Here is a 19,974-nt window from a genome sequence, read left to right as displayed (position 1 = left end):
CCTAGCCCCCAACACAGCTCCAGGACAGTGCTGCAACACTGCCTAAAAGATCCCAACACAGCTCTACAACTGTGCTACCACACTGCACCACACACCCCAACAAAGATACATGATTGCTGCAATACTTCATCACATATCCAAACAGAGCTCCATGACAGCGCTGTAACATTGCATCCCAGCCCCCGAAAACCGCTTCAAGAGAATGATGTAACACTGCAAACAAAGGAAACGCAGTGGATCTAATTTACCTCGATTTCAGTAAGGCATTTGATACGGTTCCACATGGGGAATTATTAGCTAAATTGGAAAAGATGGGGATCAATCTGAAAACTGAAAGGTGGATAAGGAACTGGTTAAAGGGGAGACTACAACGGGTCATACTGAAAGGTGAACTGTCAGGCTGGAGGGAGGTTACTAGTGGAGTTCCTCAGGGATCGGTTTTGGGACCAGTCTTATTTAATCTTTTTATTACTGACCTTGGCCCAAAAAGTGGAAATGTGCTAATAAAGTTTGCGGATGACACAAAGCTAGGAGATATTGCCAACACAGAGAAGGACCAGGTTATCATACAGGAAGATCTGGATGACCTTGTAAACTGGGGTAATAGTAATAGGATGAAATTTAACAGTGAAAAGTGCAAGATCATGAATTTAGGGATTAATAACAAGAATTTTGGTTATAAATTGGGGACACATCAATTGGAAGTAACAGAGGAGGAGAAGGACCTCGGAGTATTGGTTGATCACAGGACGACTATGAGCCACCAATGTGATATGGCTGTTAAAAAAGCGAATGCGGTCTTGGGATGCATCAGGCGAGGTATTTCCAGTAGAGATAAGGAGGTGTTAGTACCGTTATACAAGGCACTGGTGAGACCTCATCTGGAATATTGTGTGCAGTTCTGGTCTCCCATGTTTAAGGAGGATGAATTCAACCTGGAACAGGTGCAGAGAAGGGCTACTAGGATGATCTGAGGAATGGAAAACCTGTCTTATGAAAGGAGACTCAAAGAGCTTGGCTTGTTTAGCCTAAACAAAAGAAGGCTGAGGGGGGATATGATTGCTCTCTATAAATATATCAGAGGGATAAATATCAGGGAGGGAGAGGAATTATTTAAGCTCAGTACCAATGTGGACACAAGAACTAATGGATATAAACTGGACATTAGGAAGTTTAGACTTGAAATTAGATGAAGGTTTCTAACCATCAGAGGAGTGAAGTTCTGGAACAGCCTCCCAAGGGGAGCACTGGGGACAAAAGACATATCTGGCTTCAAGACTAAGCTTGATAAGTTTATGGAGGGGATGGTATGATGGGATAGCCTAATTTTAGCAATTAATTGATCTTTGACTACTAGCGGTAAATATGCCCAATGGTCTGTGATGGGATGTTAGATCAGGTGGGATCTGAGTTACTACAGAGAATTCTTTCCTGGGTGTCTGGCTGGTGAGTCTTGCCCACATGCTCAGGGTTTAGCTTATCGCCATATTTGGGGTCAGGAAGGAATTTTCCTCCAGGGCAGATTGGCAGAGGCCCTGGAGGTTTTTCGCCTTCCTCTGCAGCGTGGGGCACGGGTCACTTGCTGGAGGATTCTCTGCACCTTGAGGTCTTTAAACCATGATTTGAGGACTTCAATAACTCAGACATAGGTGAGAGGTTTATTGCAGGAGTGGGCGGGTGAGATTCTGTGGCCTGCATTGTGCAGGTCAGACTAGATAACCATAATGGTCCCTTCTGACCTTAAAGTCTATGAGTGAGTTCCATGACACTGAAGTAACACTGCATCACAGCCCCAAACACAGCTCTACAACAGTACTGCAACACTGCATCCCAGCAGAACACAGCTCCATGACAGGCATGCGTCTGACGAAGTGGGCATTCACCCACGAAAGCTTATGCTCCAATACATCTGTTAGTCTTAAAGGTGCCACAGGACCCTCTGTTGCTTTTTACAGATCCAGACTAACACGGCTACCCCTCTGATACTTAGCTCCATGACAGTGCTGTAACCCTGCATCGCAACCCCCAACACAGCCCCTAACACAGTTCCACGACAGTGCTGTAACACTGCATCGCAACCCCCAACACAGCCCCTAACACAGCTCCATGACAGTGCTGGAACATGCCTCTGCGCTGCACTGGAAGACCCTAACTATGCTTTACTGCAGTGGTGCAACAGCTCTGCCACACGGTTGTGCTGCAAGGACACAAACCGCTCTTTAAACATGCCAGGGTCTAAACCCTGCCTGTCTGAGGAGCAACTATCCCAAGAGAGCTTTGCTGGGAGGGGGAGTGTGTGCACCAGGAGCGCCCCGTTCTCAGGGCTGACAGCAGACAGGGATCAGGCAGGCGCCGGCTATGCCGTCAGACAGCAGTACTCACAGAGGCAGGGGGAGCACGCCTCCATGGGCTCCAGACACTGTATTCGGTTCTGCGCACCACATTACCAGCCGCAACTGACCACCTGGAGAGAGCTCAGGGGGCTAGGCCAAGGGCTGGCGCAGGGCTGAGCGTAAGGGCTAAACCTGTCCGCCTTGGCTGGGGGGCCGAAGGGACCCGCTGACTAAAGGCAGAGCAGGGCAGGGCAGGGCGTTAAGCCGAGGGGAAGGGTGGAACTGGGGTCATGGGATGAAACGGAGAAAGGAGCAAGCCTGCCTGAGCCTGTGTGTGTGTGGGGGGGGAAGCATCTCCCCCGAGCTCGGCCCGCAGCAGCTGGCTGGGAGCAGGGCGCTGGGACCCCAGTGCCCTCTGGTGGTTAGACCGGGTCCTTGCACACACTGTGTTCGGCAGCCCTGGAAGGCGGGCTGCTCTGGGGCAGGGCAAGGAACTGGAGAGAGGGTCTGCACTGACTGCGCACGGCTGGGGCTCCGACGCCCCCACGCCCATCACCCCCAGCCCTCCGGTGCACACAGTGCCAGGAACCCCAGCCCCACTGCTCGGGGTCAGCCCCCCAACGCTCGCAGCACGGGAAGCTGGTTCAGGTTCCCGTCCTGCAGCTGCCCCCGCCCCCTTCTCCTCTAAACCAAACCCCGGGGAGAGCTGACCCAGCCAGTGCCAGACACACGTGGGGGTGCTCTGCCAGCTGGCTCCATGTATCCACCCCCCGAGTCAGCCCAGACCAGGCCCAGCCAGTCCCTGCCCCGAAGGGCAGACAGAGCCCAGTGACGGTCTGGGGGTGCCGTGGAGGGGGGTTAGCTGGATGCGAAGGGAAGGGGACAGGTATGGATGGAGTGAAGCGGAGGCAAGGAGGCGGGTTGGAGGGCAGAGAAGCCCAGAAAGCTCTCCGAATGGCCAGAGGGCTGCAGGTCCCTGCTTTGACGGCTTCTCTTCCCTCCGGCATCCTCTGGCTCCTAGAGTGGGAGGGGGGTGGCTCCCCTGCAGTTCTGGGGCCAGGGGTGGCCCTGACCGGGCCCCCTTTCTATCCAGCCAACCCCCACAAAGGGCACAGGTGGGGATCCTCTCCACCAGCAGCCCACGCAGGGTTGCCCCCTCTCTTCTTGCCCCACCAGGGACTCCTGAAAGTTTTGACAACCACTACAAAGTGCAGGCAAGCCCAGGTGTTCACAGGTCCCCCTGCCAGACGGGACCATTGGGAGCAGCTCCTCTGGCACCGCGGTACAGCACTTCCCCAACACAATCACTTACGGACCTACAGCCGGTAGTTCAGAAAAACACCCCGATTGAGTGACAATCGCCACTGCTGGAGAATCCTGCACGGAAATTGTTCCAGTGCTTAGTTATCCGCACTGGCAAAAACGTAACCGTACTGCCAGTCTGGATCTGTCTGGCTTCAGTTGCCAGCCCCTGGCTTGTGTTAGCCCTTCCCCTGCCAGCCTGAGGGGCCCGTTCCCACGTAGGTACTTACAGCCTGGGACCCAGGCACCCCTGAACCTGCTCTGGTGACCCAGACTCAAGGAGTTCAATGTCTCCAGGAGGCAGGTTTTCTAACCCGTTCATCAGTCTCGTGGCTCTTCTCGGACCCCTCGCCAATGTAGCCACAGCCTCCGGGATCTGTGGGCACCAGAACTGCACGTGGGATTCAAGCAGAGGTCGCACCAGAGCCAAACAGAGGTGACGTATTCTCCTGACTCCTCATCTACCCACCCCTGCCCATTGTGGCTCTTGCCACCCCTCTCGGTGACGGTGTCACGTCTCACGGGCCCCACCCAGCTAGCCACTCCAGGGCACACGTGCACATGGCTGGGGTTCAGTCACACACGGGCGCTGAGGACTCGTCGGACAGGTACCAGCCTATGGAAGCCCCCCCAGACCCTGCTGGGAGCTCAGGACTCGCTGGCGACTAGGGGAGGGCCAGCAGGTTTCCACGGTAGTGCTCACCTCTAAGAAGCGTGAAATGTCCCGCTTGTCGCTCACCCCCATGGCCACCACGTTCTCAAAGAGCCAGAAGAAGGGCCGGTCGTCGCCCTCCTTGGGCCGGGCTTCGTGGAGAAGGCGGTAGAACTCGAAGAAGAGCCGTCCAGTGCCCTCTGGGCAGCAGGAAGAGAGAAGAGACACGGGTGAGCTGCTGACAGCCCGCCTCAGCCTAGACTGGACTGCAGGAGAGCAGGCGTGGCCGGCTCGGACACCTACCGTAAAGACCCTTCCTAGCAGGGTTGACAATGGAGAGGTCATTACACGGGCTCCCTCCAATCACCAGGTCAAAAGGGCCCCATTCCTGTATCTGCAACACAGAGACACGCCAGCGAGTGGTTATGGGGGGCAAAGGAGGCGAGTCTCCCTTGGTATGCGGCGGTGGGGAAACTGAGGTTGGAATATGCACTCCAGTTCTGGGGGCCACATTTTACACAGATGTTGAAAAACTGCAGAGGGGGCAGACAAGAGCCACAAAAATGATTCCAGGGCTGGAGAAGCGGCCCAGGGAGGTGGAGTGAGTGGTATCTCCCACCCGTGTAAGGTCAGAGTGTTGAGGCTGGATTTCCCGCTGACCCAGTGGCGGACCACTCCACCGCTGTTAGGGCCCTGGACTGGGACCTGGTGGAGTTGGGTGGACCCGGGTCCCCCTACCCCAGCCACCACCCCCACTTTGGTGGCAGCCCCCAGATTTGGTGATAGGGCCGTGATGCCTGGAACCTGAGGGCCGCTCTAATGACTGGCCACTAGGCCACGCAGCCCTGCGCTCAAGGACAGACACTGACTCTGGCCATTAAACCGCACTGTCTTGAGTCCCAGGACAGTCTGACCAACTGTAACGGCGGTGTCACCACGACCACAATCCACCCCAAAGGGTGTGGGGTATGCATACACCGCCACATGTCCCTTCTGACCTTAAACTCTGTGAATCTAGAAAAGGTTCAGCCCACTGCCCCGCCGTGAGACGCAACCGCTGAGTCGGGACGCCTGCCGGGGTAGGGAGGTGAGCGGGGCAGGCGGATGGCAGCCTCACGTACATGTTTCTGGGTGACATTCCGGACGTCGCCGACGTACATGATCTTGCCCTGGTGTCTCACCATCCCCACAGTAATAGAGTCTTCGCAAACCTCAGAAGCGATGTAGCGGTCCACCTGAATGCCCAGGTCCTTCAGCACCAGCAGACCTGCCAGGATACAGAGCAGGGTCAGGTCCGCAACGCAGGATAGCCCTGGGGACAGAACCCCAGGGAGCACTCGCCATCGGGAACATCATCCCAAACCAGACACAGCAGGAGACCCCTCAGCGCTAAGCAGCGACTCAGGACCACTGGTCCCTCCGACACAAACCAGAGGAACGCAAGCAGCTGCTTACTGAAGCTACCTGGTGCAGTCAGGACACTCGTAACATCCTTATGGGGAACTACAGAGGCCACGGATTCAGGGGAACGCCCCCCCCCCCCCCCCGAGCTTGCTCCTTACTCCCAAGGGTGTGGAGAGTCCAAATCTAATTACACAGCCCCCTGCTGGTGACCTGGGCTCACCCCCTTTGAAATACGGCCGGCAGGACAATGGGCCACTTGGAGCTGATTTCAGAGGGCCTGGCCCAGTGGGTCCAAATAACCAGGCCAAAAGTGTCTTGAGTTGGGAGCACTCAAAATCAGGGACTTAGTTTGAAACTGTTGGCCACAGTCGATGCAAGATGTTCTACGACAGGGGTCGGCAACCTCTGGCACGCGGCTCACCAGGGTAAGCCCCCTGGCGGGACGGGCCAGTTTGCTTACCTGCCGCGTCGGCAGGTTCGGCCAATCGTGCCTCCCACTGGCCGCGGCCAGCACATCCCTCGCCGATTCCCGCAGCCCCCATTGGCCTGGGATGGCGAACCGCAGCCAGTGGGAACCGCGATTGGCTGAACCTGCTGATGTGGCAGGTAATCAAACTGGCCCGGCCCGCCAGCGTGCTTACCCTGGCGAGCCGCGTGCCAGAGGTTGCCGACCCCTGTTCTACGATCTCGGGGGCTGCGGGGCCCAGCAGAGCTGCGAGAGACAGGTGGAGCAATATCCCGCACTCGGCCAAACACCCGTCCTGCACACTAGGTTTAGAACCCAGGATTGCATTCTGCTACTGAGAACCTACCAGCTGGGTCATGCACTGCCCTGAGGCTAAACCAGAGCGTATCTGCTCCCCCATGCCCTCTGCATGCGGTGAAGTGAGCTGGGCCGTGCTGGTGGGTCACGGCCGCTGAGGGGCTGGAGTGGGGCGCTGTAAGCATGGAGACGGACAGCAGAGCCCTAATGCTGCTCAGCTACCTCGTTAGCCCACCTGTGGCAATTCCATCGAAGAGAGAGAGCACTCGGATGGGCTTCCTCTTCTCAGCTGGGACCGGTGGATAAACCTTTGGTGGGTCCTTAAAACACACACACAGCGCAGCATGAGAGACGGGGGCACAAGAAATACTGCCCTAGACAGTCTCCTTGGACATGAACTGGGTTCCCAACTCCTGGATGGGTCCCATCCCAGCTCTTACGGGGAGAGCTAACCGCGGTTGGAGCTCCATGCGACGCGGGGACCTCCTCGATGAGCTCCCCTAGGAGTGGAGACGCCAGGGGCTGGGCTTGCTGAGTGGGGAACTGACCACTGTCTATACACACACGTCGGGGGGAAGCCCAGGGAGGGGGCAGTGCTCGGTAGGCTAAAGGACAATACCAGCACAAGTGGGGTCGCTCTGGCTGGAGAGGAGGTTTCTAACCAGGAGAGGAGGGGGGGCGAAGATGCTTGCTGAGGGACTCCGGAGAGCTCAGGAAGCGACCGACGTGACGGTGCTGCCTGCGATAGCAGGGCTGGACTCGAGGACCCAGGAGGTCCCCATCAGTCCTGCATTCCTGGGACGATCTGGGACCCAAGCATACAGATGCCGGCAGCCCAGCGACAGCACAGGCAGCCCTGCTGGACGTGTTCAGCCCCGGCCCCTCGGGTGCAGGGCTGGGGGGAGGCTCTGCTCTGCCGAGCCCCCGGGGGAACCGGGCAGCGCTGCCACATACTCACAAATTCTTGGTCATGGTTATTGGCGAAGAACATCTGGAGGCGGGAGGGCCAGTCATCTCTTCGCCTCAGCAGCCCGTAGATGCCCTTGTGGCCACACATGTAGCAGTTCCAGGGGTCCTCTTTGATAGCTGCCTGGGCTGCACCTGGTCCCACCAGCAGGTCCACGCACTCCACACAGAAGCACCTGAGACCCAGGGGGAAGGGGAGACACTTCAGCCCATGTACTCCCTTGCCTCTGTTCTAGGGAGGCTGGGGGCGGCGGGGGCCGAGTGCGACCCCTCCCTGGCGGTCCCCTAACTGCAGGGGGCAGGACCATGCTGAGCTGGGAAGGCAACCCACAGGTCCCAGTCTGAGCCCCAGAGGGCTGGGAGGGGGTCCTGCATCACCATCCCACGTGTCCCCAAGGCCTCTCTGGTCCCCTCATCACTGACTGGCCTGGCTGCGGAGAGGGAGGGAGAACCGGCTGCAGGGCAGTGGCTGGCTCATGTTCCTGCCCAAGCCCAGATGGAAGCGCAGAGCCGGTGCAGCTGGCCGAGTGCCCCGGGCTCCCAGCCCGGCTGAGTGTGCCACACCCACCTGCAGCAGTTGTTGTTTCCACACATGAGCACCTCGCGGCCGCCGCAGCAGATCGTACAGTACGATTGATATCCGTCATCGTCGTACTGGTACGCGCACTCCAGGAAGCAGTTCTGGGGGGCAGCGAGAAGGGTGTGAACGCTGCATCCCCTCCGCACCCCTCCACCCATGGGGACGGCCCACAGCCCAGGCGCAGTGCACGGCACCTGGCCTCGGGGACGCTGCCGCAGAGTACTCCACCCTCGGGCTGTCCTGCCCAGCTAGGGAGCAGAACCCCGGCAGCTGCCCGGGCTGGCCTGCTGCGGGGAGCCTGCCTCGAGGGGAAATGCTTCGAGCAGAGGGATACAAGGACCAGGAAATGCTTCAAGGCAGCAAAGGGATGGAAGCCCAGGAGAAGAGGAGGCTACTCACCTGTAACTGGAGGTTCTTCGAGATGAGTGGTCCCTACCTGCATTTCACTGAGGGGTTACGCATGCGTCATGCGGCCGGAGCCGGAGCATTTGAAAGCAGGAGTGTCTGTTGGGCTGCGCACGCGCCCTTGCGTCACCTCATGGTGATAATGGGCGGGGCAGAGCGACCACGCCCTCAGTTCCTCCAACAGGTGCGCAGCAGAGGGGCTGGAGGGCGGGAGGTGGACTCCCGAGGGGAGGGAGGAGCGGAGGACAGCCGTGCAGAGTCCCGCACCAAGGTGCAGCGAACTCCGCGCATGTCTGGAAGTGACACATTGGGGAGACGTTGCAGTCGACGTGTGGGCTCACTCCAAGTCCCGTCAATGGACAGCAGAGTGAAATACACCCCTTGGAAATCCTCTGCGTGGAGATCGCCTGCCCCTTAAGCCTCTCAGTTACTGCAATAAACAGTCTAGGGCAGCGGTTCTCAAAGACTAGCAACCCCAGGACTCCCATTTTGATTTCAAATTTTTTGGGGACCCTCTGCCCTGCCCCTTCACTGAGGCCCCGCCCCCACTCGCTCCATCCCCCACCCTCACTCACTTTCACCAGGCTGGGGCAAGGATTTGGAGTTCAGGTGGGGTCTCAGGGCTGGGGCAGGGTGTGGGGGGTGTGGAGTGCGGGCTCTGGGAAGGAGTTTGGGTGCAGGAGGGGACTCCGGGCTGGGGATGGGGGTTGGGGTATGTGTGTGGGGGCTCAGGGCTGGGGTTGGGTGTGCGGGGTGCGGGCTCTGGAAAGGAGTTTGGGTGTGGGAGGGGACTCCGGGATGGGGCAGGGGGTTGGGGTGCAGGAGGGGGCTCAGGGCTGGGGCAGGGGTTGGGGTGTGGGGGAGTGTGGGTTCTGGGAAGGAGTTTGGGTGTGGGAGGGAACTCCAGGCTGGGGATGGGGGTTGGGGTGTGTGTGGGGGGACTCTGGGCTGGGGAAGGCGGTTGGGGTGCAGGTGGGGTCTCAGGGCTGGGGGTGGGGTGTGGGGGGTGTGGAGTGCGGGCTCTGGGAAGGAGTTTGGGTGCGGGAGGGGACTCTGGGCTGGGGAAGGGGGTTGGGGGATGGGAGAGGGTTTGGGGTGCGGGGGCCTGGCAGCACTTACCACAGGTCCCAGGAAGCAGACGCCAGGTCCCCGCAACCCCTAGATGCATGGGAAGCCAGGGAGGCTCTGTGCGCTGCTCTCGTGCCCACACCCGCCGCCCCCACAGCTCCCATTGGTCATGGTTCCTGGCTTATGGGAGCTGCGTAGCCGGCACTCGGGCGGGGGCAGCGTGCGGAGCCTCCCTGGCCACCCATGAGCCTAGGGACCGCAAGGAGCTGGCGGCCGCTTCCGGGCAGGTAGGGAGCCTGCCTTAGCCCCAGGCCCCCGATGAGCTGGGAGGGAGGTTGAGGAGTTGATCAGTGGGGCCTGTGGACTCCTTGGATCCCAGTTTGAGAAACATTGGTCTAGGGGACCTCCCGATAGGTCTCGTCCTCGGCAGGTAGAAGGTCAGAGCCCTGCGGACGTCGAGGGAGTGAAGGTGCTGCTTCTCTGCCAAGGCGTGAAGCTTTGGGAGGAAAGCAGGTGAGTGTTCGGGGTGGTTGAGATGAAACTGAGCTGTGACCTTGGGTAGAAACTTGGGGTGCAGGCGTAGGAAGACTTTGTCCTTATGGAACGTGGTGAAAGAGGGGGTCCCCCATCATGGCCCCCAGTTCGCCTACCCTTCTCGCCGAAGTGACAGCCACTAGGAAGGCGACTTTCATGGAAAGGAGGGTCATAGAGCATGAAGCCAGAGCCTTGAAGGGCGGTTTCATTAATGCCGCTAGAACGAGGTTGAGGTCCCACCTGGGGGGTGATCGGCTGTATGGGTGGGAAAGTCCTGACGAGACCTTTCCAAAACCTGGTAGTCAACGGATGTGTAAATACGGAGTGTACTTCTATGGGGCAGTGGAAGGCGCTGATCATCACTACATGAACCTCGAGAGAACTGAGGGCGAGCCCTGACGTCTTCAAGGACAGGAGGTTGTCCAAAAGAAGAGAAATGCCCACTTCCTCAGGGGAAAGCCCTTTTGCTAGGACCAAAAGGCCCAACTCCCGATTCCCCTTGGCCGAACAGGAACACCTGGTGGACTCCTTCCTGCTGCTCGAAAGGCTATCATGCCCCACCGACGAACACTCCCATTCTAGAGAAGATGCCCATCCAAATACCAGCTCTGAGGTGAAGTGTCTGTGGACCAGGATGTCTGATCCTGCTGTTGTGTTGTGGGTAGGGGAAGTGAGGGACGGGCCGACAGAAGGAGAAGGTTGGGAAACCAAAACTGGGGTGGCCAGAACAGGGCCCTCTCCTGCCTGATCTTGTGGAGGACTGGTGGGAGAAGTGGAAGAGGGGAAGGAGTAGTTGATCTGGTCTGACCAGTGGAGGACGAGGCATCGCCTTGAGCAGTACGTGCTGCATGTTGTTGTTGCTGTGGAAGGCAAAGAGGTCTCTGGTGGGAGTCCCCCACTGGCTGAAGATGTTGTTTACTACAGAGTTGTGCAGCTCCCACTCACGATCGGAGATGAATCTTTAGCTGGGAGTCTGCAATCACGTTCTGAATCCCCAGAAGATAGGCTGCCAACAACAGGTTCTTGTGGGCAATGCACCAGTCTCACAGTCTGACCGCTTCTGCACACAGACCTCCTGCCCCCTGGTCTGTGATGTAATAGATGGTGGTGGTGGTGTCCGACACGATGAGAACATGATGCGAGCGAATGGATGGGAGAAATGCTTGACATGCTCGCCATACCGCCCGGAGTTCCAGAAGGTTGAGGTGCATCCTGAATTCCTGAGGGGTCCATGTCCCTTGCGTCGTGTGATGGGCCACGTGCGCTCCCCACCCTGTGAGGGATGTGTCCTGTCCAGGGAGGATGGGGATCCCTGTACAGACCTGCCGTGGGTCCATTCACCACTGGAGGGAAGAGAACACCTCGCGGAGGACTGACAGCATAAAGCCTGTGGCACATAGTGTGTGAGAGTGTCGTGGGGTAGGTACAACCCGTCACGGGGTGTCAGGTCACATACAGTCAGAAGAAAGGGAAAGGCAGTGCCACAGCCAGATAGGTCCTATGCTGGTGACCCTGACCATAAAATGTTGTGGTACGGCCTAGTGGCTGGAGTCACCCCTCCTCATGGGGCTGCATGGCTCAGTGGCCAGCGTCAATAGAGCGACCCTTCCTTACAGGGCTGTGTGGCCTATTGGCTGGAGTCAATAAAGCTGCCCACCTCTGAGGAGCTGTGTGGCCTTTTGGCCCATTGGGGAAGTGGAGTGCCACCTAGGGGTGAGCGGCGCCTGGGGAAGGGCGACCTGGGCCCTCCCTGCTCCTCTAAGTCCCAGCCCAGCAGGGGCGGCTCTATGTTTTTTGCCGTCCCAATCATGGCAGGCAGGCAGGCGGCTTTCGGCGGCACACCTGCGGGTCACACGGATTCGGCGGCATGCCTGCGGGAGGTCCACCAGTGCTGCGCCTTCGGCGTCCCCGCCACCCAATTGCCACTGGACTGGCGGACCTCCTGCAGCCATGCCGCCGAAGGCAGCCTGACCACCGCCCTCACAGCGACCGGCAGGCTGCCCCCCGCGGCTTGCCGCCCCAGGCACGCGCTTGCTGCGCTGGTGCCTGGAGCCGCCCCTGCAGCCCAGGGCCCTGGCAGTGCCGAAGATGCTCACCACTGAGTCAGCGGGGATCCACCCGAAACACACTGACCTGTTGTCCGGTTCTCCAACCGGAGCAATGACTAAATCCCTGGGCTGCTTCACACCCTGTCTTCTTCAGCGGTGGTCCATGGGTCCCCTGGGTCTCTGGGGTCCTCGGCCGGTGCAGCTCCTGACGGCTCCCTTCTCTGGATTCCACGAGCAGCCTGGAATCCGTCTGGGGCTCGGCGCGCCTTGGCTCTGTGGTTTGGGCCGGCAGCAGCTCCCAGGAGAGAGCCTGCAATCTGCACCCTTCCCGTTCAGCAGTCTGCCTCGACAGAGCAGAACTGCGTCTTTTATATCTTGCCGACAGGCTGAACATGCCCAGCAGGGGCGGAGGGGCAGTGCGCAGTTAACCCTTTCTGGGCCAGGGTGCGGTAGGTACACCCCATCACAGTGAGTAAACCCTCTGGAGCGACATCTGCAGACAGTGAAGGTGGAGGTGAGCGAAGGCAGTGGATGCCATGTGGCCAAGGAGGGATAAGCAAGTCCTGACCGGGACAGAGGGACTGTTGACTATCCTGTCAATGAGTCCCTGCAGAGGCTGGAACCTGTCCCTTGCTAGGTAAGCTCTGGCTGTGACCGAGTTGATGGAGGCCCCTATGAAGTCTTGGGGCTGCGGGGGAATCAAAATTGATTTTTCGATGTTGACATTGACTCCCAGGGAGGAAAGGAGTCTGAGCAACATGGAGGTCGAGATTCGAGCCTCGTCTCTGGATCGCGCTGCTAGTCGAGATGGGGAATATCAGGACCCCAGAGGCGGGCCGCTACGATAGAGAAAATGTTGGGGAAGACCTGGGGAGCAGTGGTGAGTCCAAATGGCAGAACCCTGTACTGAAAATGCTGAGGGCCTACCATGAACCTCAGGAATTTTTTGTGGGTTGGATGAATGTCTATGTGACAATAGGTGTCCTGCATATCGAGAGCCATAAAGCACATGCCTTTTTCTAGAGACGGCATGATGGCCGCTAAAGCGACCATACGAAACGGGCTAGCGGGTGAAGCGGTTGAGGCAACGGAGATCCAGGATTGGTCTCCAGCTGCCACTCTTCTTGGGTACCAGGAAGTAAGTGCAATAGAACCCCATGCCTCGATAGCTTGGGGGAACGTGCTCTCTCACTCCCCTTTGCCGTAAGGGGTCACTTCTAAGGCAAGGATGCTGTCGTGAGAGTGGTCCCTGAGGAGGGATTGGGGTGGGGGATGTGGATGAGGTAGCGTGCTGAATTCGATTGTATAGCCATGGCCCTTGGCATCCAGGACCCACTTGTCTGTTGTTATTGCACTCCAAGCTGGTAAGAAGAGTGCTAGATTCACCCGAAGGGGATGGGTTGGTTGCACGGTGGTTGACACTCAGAAATATTGTTTCTGAGAGGTTTGAATGTGAGATGCTGAAGTCTGGGAAGGGGGCCTGGAGGTGGGGATCACGGGGTCTTCTGGCACTTCCGAGGAGGTTTGTATGGTCTCTGGTGGAAGAACTGAGGAGTTCTGAGTAGGTGGTGGGTGGTAGAAGTTACCAGATACCCAGCGATCGAAGGGTGACTCTGGAATCCTCGAGGGAGGGGAGGGAATTTTCAGTCTTCAGATTCAACCAGTGCGACTCATCGAACGGGAGCTCCTCGATAGTAGTTTGCACCTCCCTGGGGAAACCGGATGTGCAGAGCCACGATTCCCTCCGCATGACAATGCCCGTGGCCATGGAGCGTGACGAGGATCCACACGGTCTTGAGCTGACTGTAGCGCCGTTTGTCCTCCTCCAGGATAGACTGGAATCATACTTGACCTTGCTGAGGTGCCTTTCAGTAAAGTCCTCCAACTTTCCGTAGTTGAGGGAGTCCGATTTGGCCAGCAAGGACTGGGTAGTTTGAAATTAGAGCCTAGCTCAAGAGAAGACCTGGAGCCCCAGAAGGTCTAAGGATTTGCCCTCCTTATCTGACGGGGTGGAGCGTGGGTGTTACTGTCTGGACTGTTCCGTTGCTGCTTGCACCATGAGGGAACTGGGTGGGGGTGTGAGAAAAGGAACTCCGACCCCTTGGCCGGTACGTAGCATCTCTTCCCTGCCCTCTGTGAGGTAGGTGTGCAAGCGGTCAGGGTAGGTCAAACAGTTTGAGCTGGTTGGAGAATGGCACCATTGATCGGCAGAGCAACCCTGCTCGGCACCGAGGAATGAAGGGTGTCCAGGACCTGGTGCTGCTTGTCTCGTACTCCCGCCAGCGGAATATGAAGGCTGTCTGCCACTCTTCATGGGAGTTCTGGGAACTGCCAAAAGTCATCTGGAGGTGAGGTGGAGTGAGGTTACTGCAGCGGCTGGAGAGGACAATGGGAAATGTTCTTGCTCTGGCAGTACTGGTGGAACCGGACTGAGCAGTTCGTCCCCCACAACCGCTTCAGAGTACCTGCCCAAGGGCTCCCTGAGCAGGGATAGGGGTGAAGCCCTTGTGCTCTGTCGGAATCCTCCCATGATGAGAACTCAGATCTCGGTTCCAAAGGTGGTACCGTTGGAGACGATGGAAGTGTGAAAACCGTAGAGTCGCAGCATGACTTGACAGCGGTAAGTCCTGGATAGGAGATCGGACCTCCCTAGGTGCGGAGGGTAGAGGAAGGCATGGAGATCTCAGTTCTCCTAAGGCAAAACAGTTCATGTGGTTCTGGTGCTTCCTCCAATCCCCCCGGTGTTAACGGTACTTGTTCCGCAGCCAGAACCGGCACTGCAGTGGAGAACTGTCCCGGAGTTGATGGAGCCCTTGTCTTAAGGGAGGCCGACATTGAGCGCGTACATGACTGGGGGCTCGGTGCCAGCAGATCTGCTGGTCTGCATGATTTTTTGGCATGCTTGTGCACCTTGGAACGCCCCGCTTCTCCGTGGCTGGTACTTGTGGAAGGCGCATCGTCCTTCTTAGGCTTGGAGGAAGAATTACAGTCATGCTTATCATAGCAGATTAGGGTTGGAAGAGACCTCCGGAGGCCATTTAGCGCAACCCCCTGCTCAAAGCAGGACCAGGTTCCCTGCCTCCCAGCTAGGCCCTGGCACATGGTCCGTAGTAGTGGTGCCGGTGGAGCAGGACTCTGTCTCCACAGCTGGCGGCGCACTCCTGGGTTTCTCAGGCCAATGTACGGGGCAGTTCCCCGGCCTGGTTCCAATTAAGGACTCATGGCGACCTTCTTGAGGCGGAGAGCCTGGCCTTCTCGGGTACGGCGTGGAAAGGACTGGCACATACGGCACCTGGATGCAATGTGGGCCTCTCCCAAGCAGCAGCGGCACCACGGCTGCTTGTCGCTGACCAAGAAGGAACACGGGCAGGAGGTGCAGATCTTGAATCCTGGAATCTTTGTTACAATCCACTTTCTGCCTGTGGGTGCTGGGGAGGGGGAACCGGTAAACAGATTCCACAAAGGCCTCAGTCCTACTAAAATGATTCCTAAAAACGACGCTATGTTAAAAACAACAAAAACTGGAAGCCAACGCTCTACAATTCTCAACGGTTATTTTCCAGTAGGTCAGAGACGAGAGGACACTAGCAGCTCTGGCCCGGACCATGCAGCGGTGAGAAGGAACTGGAGACGCGGTTGGTCCGCCCCACCCTTTATCACCTCGGATGAACCATGAGGTGAAGCCAGGGCGCATGCGCTGACCCACGGACACTTCTACTTGCACACGCGCGACCCCTCACCAGAATGCAGTAGGGACCATCACTCGAAGAAGAAGGTGCCCACACGGGGGGAGAGAGGCCTCATGTTAGCTTGGGAGGCCCAGGTGGCACTGGCCTCGCTGCAGCTGAGGCCTGAAGCTCGGGTCTCGCCCCTCTGCAGTGCAGAACTGGACGATCAAAGTACCCATGTGGCTTTGCTCATGTCTGGCCTGGAACGTCCAGGGAGGCTGGGGGCCAGGCCAGCCTAGAGACAAGAAGGCTCCCCCCACTCCATACCTTGCAGTTTTGGCACATTCCTCCGATAAATAGAGGGTGTTCCAGGGTAACGTTGAGGCTTCCACAAGAAATGCAGATATCTGGGGATGGGGAGAGTAGAAAAGGCAAGTGTGTTATATACAATGGGGGCTTCTCAGCCTCACCTCCACCCCCTCTCCCTCACTCTGTGCCCCAACTACCTGGTCCCGAGCACCCCAAGCTCCCAGGAACCATCCCCATGCTGCACTGCCAGCATGGCTTCCCAGCTGAGTCAGTGGGAGCCCCGGCAGACTCCACACCCACTAGCCACAAGGGGAGTCCGGAAGGCCACACACGTTAAGACTAGGAAGGGTCATTCGATGTCCTGCATCATACTGGGCAGAGACTCCAGCCAGCGATTCCTGCCTCCAGCCCACAAGCTCCGGCAGAGTTAGAGCGCATCCGTTCCACAGACCCCCAGGCCTAAGCTAAAGCGTTCAAGCGACGGCGAATTCCCCACAGCCGCTGGCGGCTTGCTCCAGTGGTTCATTACTCTCCTCTCCCTGTTAAAACTCAGCTCCGTATTCCTAGCCTGGATTCAGCTTCCAGCCACTGGGTCTTGTTCTGCCTTTGCGAGATGAACGAGCCGTCGGCCCCATGCAGAGCCAGAAGCAAGTCTCATACCCTTCTTTCGGGTCAACTAAATAAGCGTCGCAGCGTGCAAGGCCGGAAAGGCCCATTCGATCACCCCGCCCGACGTCGGCGTACCCAAGGCCACTGTATGCCAGCCAATTACCCCTGTAATGTGTGTTTGGCTAATGCATCGGCCAGCAAGGCAGCCAGTCTGCATTTAGAGATGCCAAGTGGTGGAGAATCCGCCACTGCCCTTGGGAGTGTCGTGTCCGCCCCGGGTTAATCCCACGCATTGTTACAGATTTCGCGTTTGCATGGTCTGGCTCCAGCTCTCAGCCTCTGGCTCTCAGCTGCCTGTCTCCGCTAGAGGAAAGCCCTCTAGGACATGGGGAGTTCTCCCTGGGACAGCACTTACACACTGTCCCCAAGTCACCTCTCCATCTTCAGCCTGGTCAGCTAAACAGACAGTGCTCCGAGTCTCTGGCTGGAGGGCGTTTACTCCAGCCCTGGCCGCCTGCTTTGGGCGGCTCCTTTCTGCACCCTTTTAAAAATGTGACCCCCAGAACGGGACACTGAATTCCAGCAGCATCTCCCCAACGTCTTGTAGAGAGGGAAGATCTCTGGGCTCCTCCTCGCTTCTCCCCTGGTTACACAGCCAAGGCTTGCTAACGCATCACACCGGGAGCTCATATTCAGTTGCTTGTGCACTGAGACTCCATATCATTTCCAGGCACTGACGGCCCCCACTCTGTGCACGTGGCCTGCGCCCCTGGCTCCTACCCGGGGAACCTGGCATTGTCTGTATTGCACACGCTGTGTTACCCAGCAATCCCGCTTGCTAGTTACCCCCTGCCAATGGCTGCGTCATCCCCTAACTTCACCAGCAAGGACCTGAGACTTTCGTTCAGACCAGTGCTGACGACACTGAGTAGCATGGAGCCAACCGCCTTCTAGTCCAGTCTCTAACCACATCTCTGTGCCGCCTGCCTCAGCATTGCTCCCCTGATGATCCCAGCGGGGTGGGAATGCAACACACACGACCACTCTTGGTAGTGCCCCATGCTGTGTTCCCAGGACAGCCCTTCTGTCCGCCAGGATGGCCACAGCCTGCACCGCTGCATGCCAGTCAGGTGCAAAGCAGGAGGTGTCTCTGCCAACTGGCTCCCTTCCTGCCTCTCCGCCCCCACAGTCCCTCTCTACGGGCAGGACAGCGTGTGGGCAAGGGGGAGGCTGAGGCTGACCGACGTCCCCGCTCTAGGGATGTCACACACTCACCTTCGATGTTCCTGCATTTCTGGCGAACCTCATAAACAAGCCGTTCTGGGGAAGCGAAAGAAGAAGTCAGGCAGGTCACAGGGGGGCCTGGAGGGCGGCTGGGTTACACACAACGGACCAGGATGCTCTGCGCCGGCCCGGGGGCAGCTCGTAAGGAAAGAGCGGGAGTTTCTACAGGGCCCGAGAGAAGGGTCGTTCCCTAGCCAGGACTCGGCCACTCAACCCTGCCATGGGCAGGAGGGGAATTCCAGCCCCTTCTCGTCCTGCCCCTGGGGGCGCGGGGTCCTGGCTGCAGAGAAAATGACAGTTTCCCCAGGGATGGGGCAGTGCGAGGGGGGCAGGGACCCTGCTGCCCAGGGAGGAGCAGAAGTGGGATCCGGGCCCTCGTAGGGGTCTGCTCCGGGGCCCATGGGAGTTGGGGGTCTCGGAGCAGTTCCCAGCCGTAGAGGAGCCAGGCCCCTTGCTGGCAGTCTCCGCAGAGACACGAGGGGCGGAATGGGTGTGAAGATGGCACTCGGCCAACGATCAGGGCTGAGACGCTGGCCAGGCCCAGGCTGCACCTGCTCTCTGGGTAGGAGGTTTAGTGCCCAGGGCCGTGGGACACCAGACGCCAGCGCTACACACAGAGCCAGTGCTGCCCTCCAGCGGCAGGGCAGGGTGTGAGCACGGAGACACAGTGGCTGGCTCTCTCTGTCTCCTCTCCCCTGGGTGGCTGAGGGGAGAGAGGAGCTACTTTGGGGGTCCATTACTCTGCAGTGGGGTGGGAGCCCCCACTTCTCTCCCTTGCCCGGCCAGTGAGAATGAACAAAGATGGCAAAGGAGTTCCCAGCCCTGGGAAGGTCTCGGGTGGGGTTTAATCCAAGTCCAGAGGCAGCCCCTGTCCAGGAAAAGCTGGAGCTGCCCTGGGCTCGGGGTTCAAGACCAGATTCCAACTCCCCGAAGGGGCAGGGGTGGGGCCCACAGCGGCCTGGCTCGGGGGGCTCTCCGCAGAGCAAGAGGGGAATTTGGGAGGTAGGCTTGGGCAGCTCTAGTTCTCAGGCTGCCCTGGGGGGATACTAGTGCTCCCCTGGGCCAGCAGACAGAGCCCTGCAGCCTCCCTGGGCCAGTGGGGTGTCTCCGCAAAGGGGCGGGCTCTGCTCTCACGATGCCAGCGGCACCATGGGAAATGCTGTTCTGTAGCGGCAGTGGCGGCTAGCGGGAAGCTGGGCCCTCGGCTGGCCCGCGGAGCTCGGTGCCAGTGGGGGTGAGTGGCCCTGTCTGGGGCCAGCCAGCCACCCCTCCCCAGAGGCCCTCCCTCAGCGGGCGGGCGGCTACCTCGGGTGCGCTCATCTATGATCTCCTTGACCTTGGGCTTCTCCGTTGTGCTTTTCCTTGGTTTTTTGGCTGGCGGAGGCGGGGGGTAAGCGGCTGCTTCTGGCTCCACCCACATCTCCGTGTAAACTTCTTTGTAGGGATTCCGCTCCTCTGCGCCAAGGGAGAGGGATGTGGTTAGAGCGGGCGCAGGAGAACGGCCCGGGCCAGCTCCTCACAGCGGGCACAGGGGAGCTGGGCAAGGCAGTCGGCTGCCAGGCATTTCCCAGCGACACCTGTAGCAGCGTATACAGCTGGCCCCGAGCCTTTCACCGCTCCCTGGCCCCTCCTCCCCGCCGCCTGCCTCTCTCTGCCGTCACCTGCCAAGGCCGGGCGCTCCTTGGGGCAGGAGCCGGCTGAGTCCACTGCACAGCGGGGCCTTAATCCCCACCTGGGGCTTCTCGGCTACCACGCCAGCAGCACCCCACGAGCTGTGGGTGGGAGGGGAGGCTGGCAGATCACAGGTAGGTGCCGACAGCGGGGAGCTGGGACTGGAAAATCGCTCCCAGCGGCCAGGACCGCTATTGGCGGGGCTGGGCAGGGCTGACGAGTCGAGCTCAAGGAGACGGCCAGGCTGGCAGGGCCGGCCAGCCCCTCTGTGCTGCCCTGAACCTGGCCTTTGAGGCTGCAGAGAGGGACCGCAGTGGCCAGACCCGGTGAGGACAGAGCTTTGGCGATAACTGAGCCGGGGACAGGGCACTGCGCCCC

The 19,974-nt window shown here is 58.9% G+C and overlaps 1 protein-coding gene across 7 annotated transcripts in view; it reads right to left on the bottom strand.

Moving 5' to 3' along the window:
• DNMT3A (DNA methyltransferase 3 alpha) overlaps window positions 1–19,974 on the bottom strand; it is a 198,245-nt gene that overhangs the window by 23,289 nt on the left and 154,982 nt on the right. For all 7 annotated transcript variants that reach the window (XM_065587345.1, XM_065587344.1, XM_065587346.1 and 4 more), the window contains 9 exons: window positions 19,231–19,380; window positions 17,917–17,961; window positions 16,051–16,130; window positions 7,989–8,101; window positions 7,413–7,596; window positions 6,690–6,774; window positions 5,409–5,554; window positions 4,591–4,681; window positions 4,339–4,487 (listed from right to left, as the gene is read on the bottom strand). In XM_065587345.1, the coding sequence (XP_065443417.1) occupies window positions 4,339–4,487; window positions 4,591–4,681; window positions 5,409–5,554; window positions 6,690–6,774; window positions 7,413–7,596; window positions 7,989–8,101; window positions 16,051–16,130; window positions 17,917–17,961; window positions 19,231–19,380 (1,043 nt within the window). The remainder of the gene's footprint in view (window positions 1–4,338; window positions 4,488–4,590; window positions 4,682–5,408; window positions 5,555–6,689; window positions 6,775–7,412; window positions 7,597–7,988; window positions 8,102–16,050; window positions 16,131–17,916; window positions 17,962–19,230; window positions 19,381–19,974) is intronic.

The sequence above is a fragment of the Chrysemys picta genome, chromosome 3 (genome assembly GCF_011386835.1).
Source record: "Chrysemys picta bellii isolate R12L10 chromosome 3, ASM1138683v2, whole genome shotgun sequence".
In the NCBI taxonomy this organism is placed as follows: Eukaryota; Metazoa; Chordata; order Testudines; family Emydidae; genus Chrysemys; species Chrysemys picta.
Note: the sequence above shows the minus strand (reverse complement) of the source record. Positions and strands in the feature narration are given on the sequence as shown.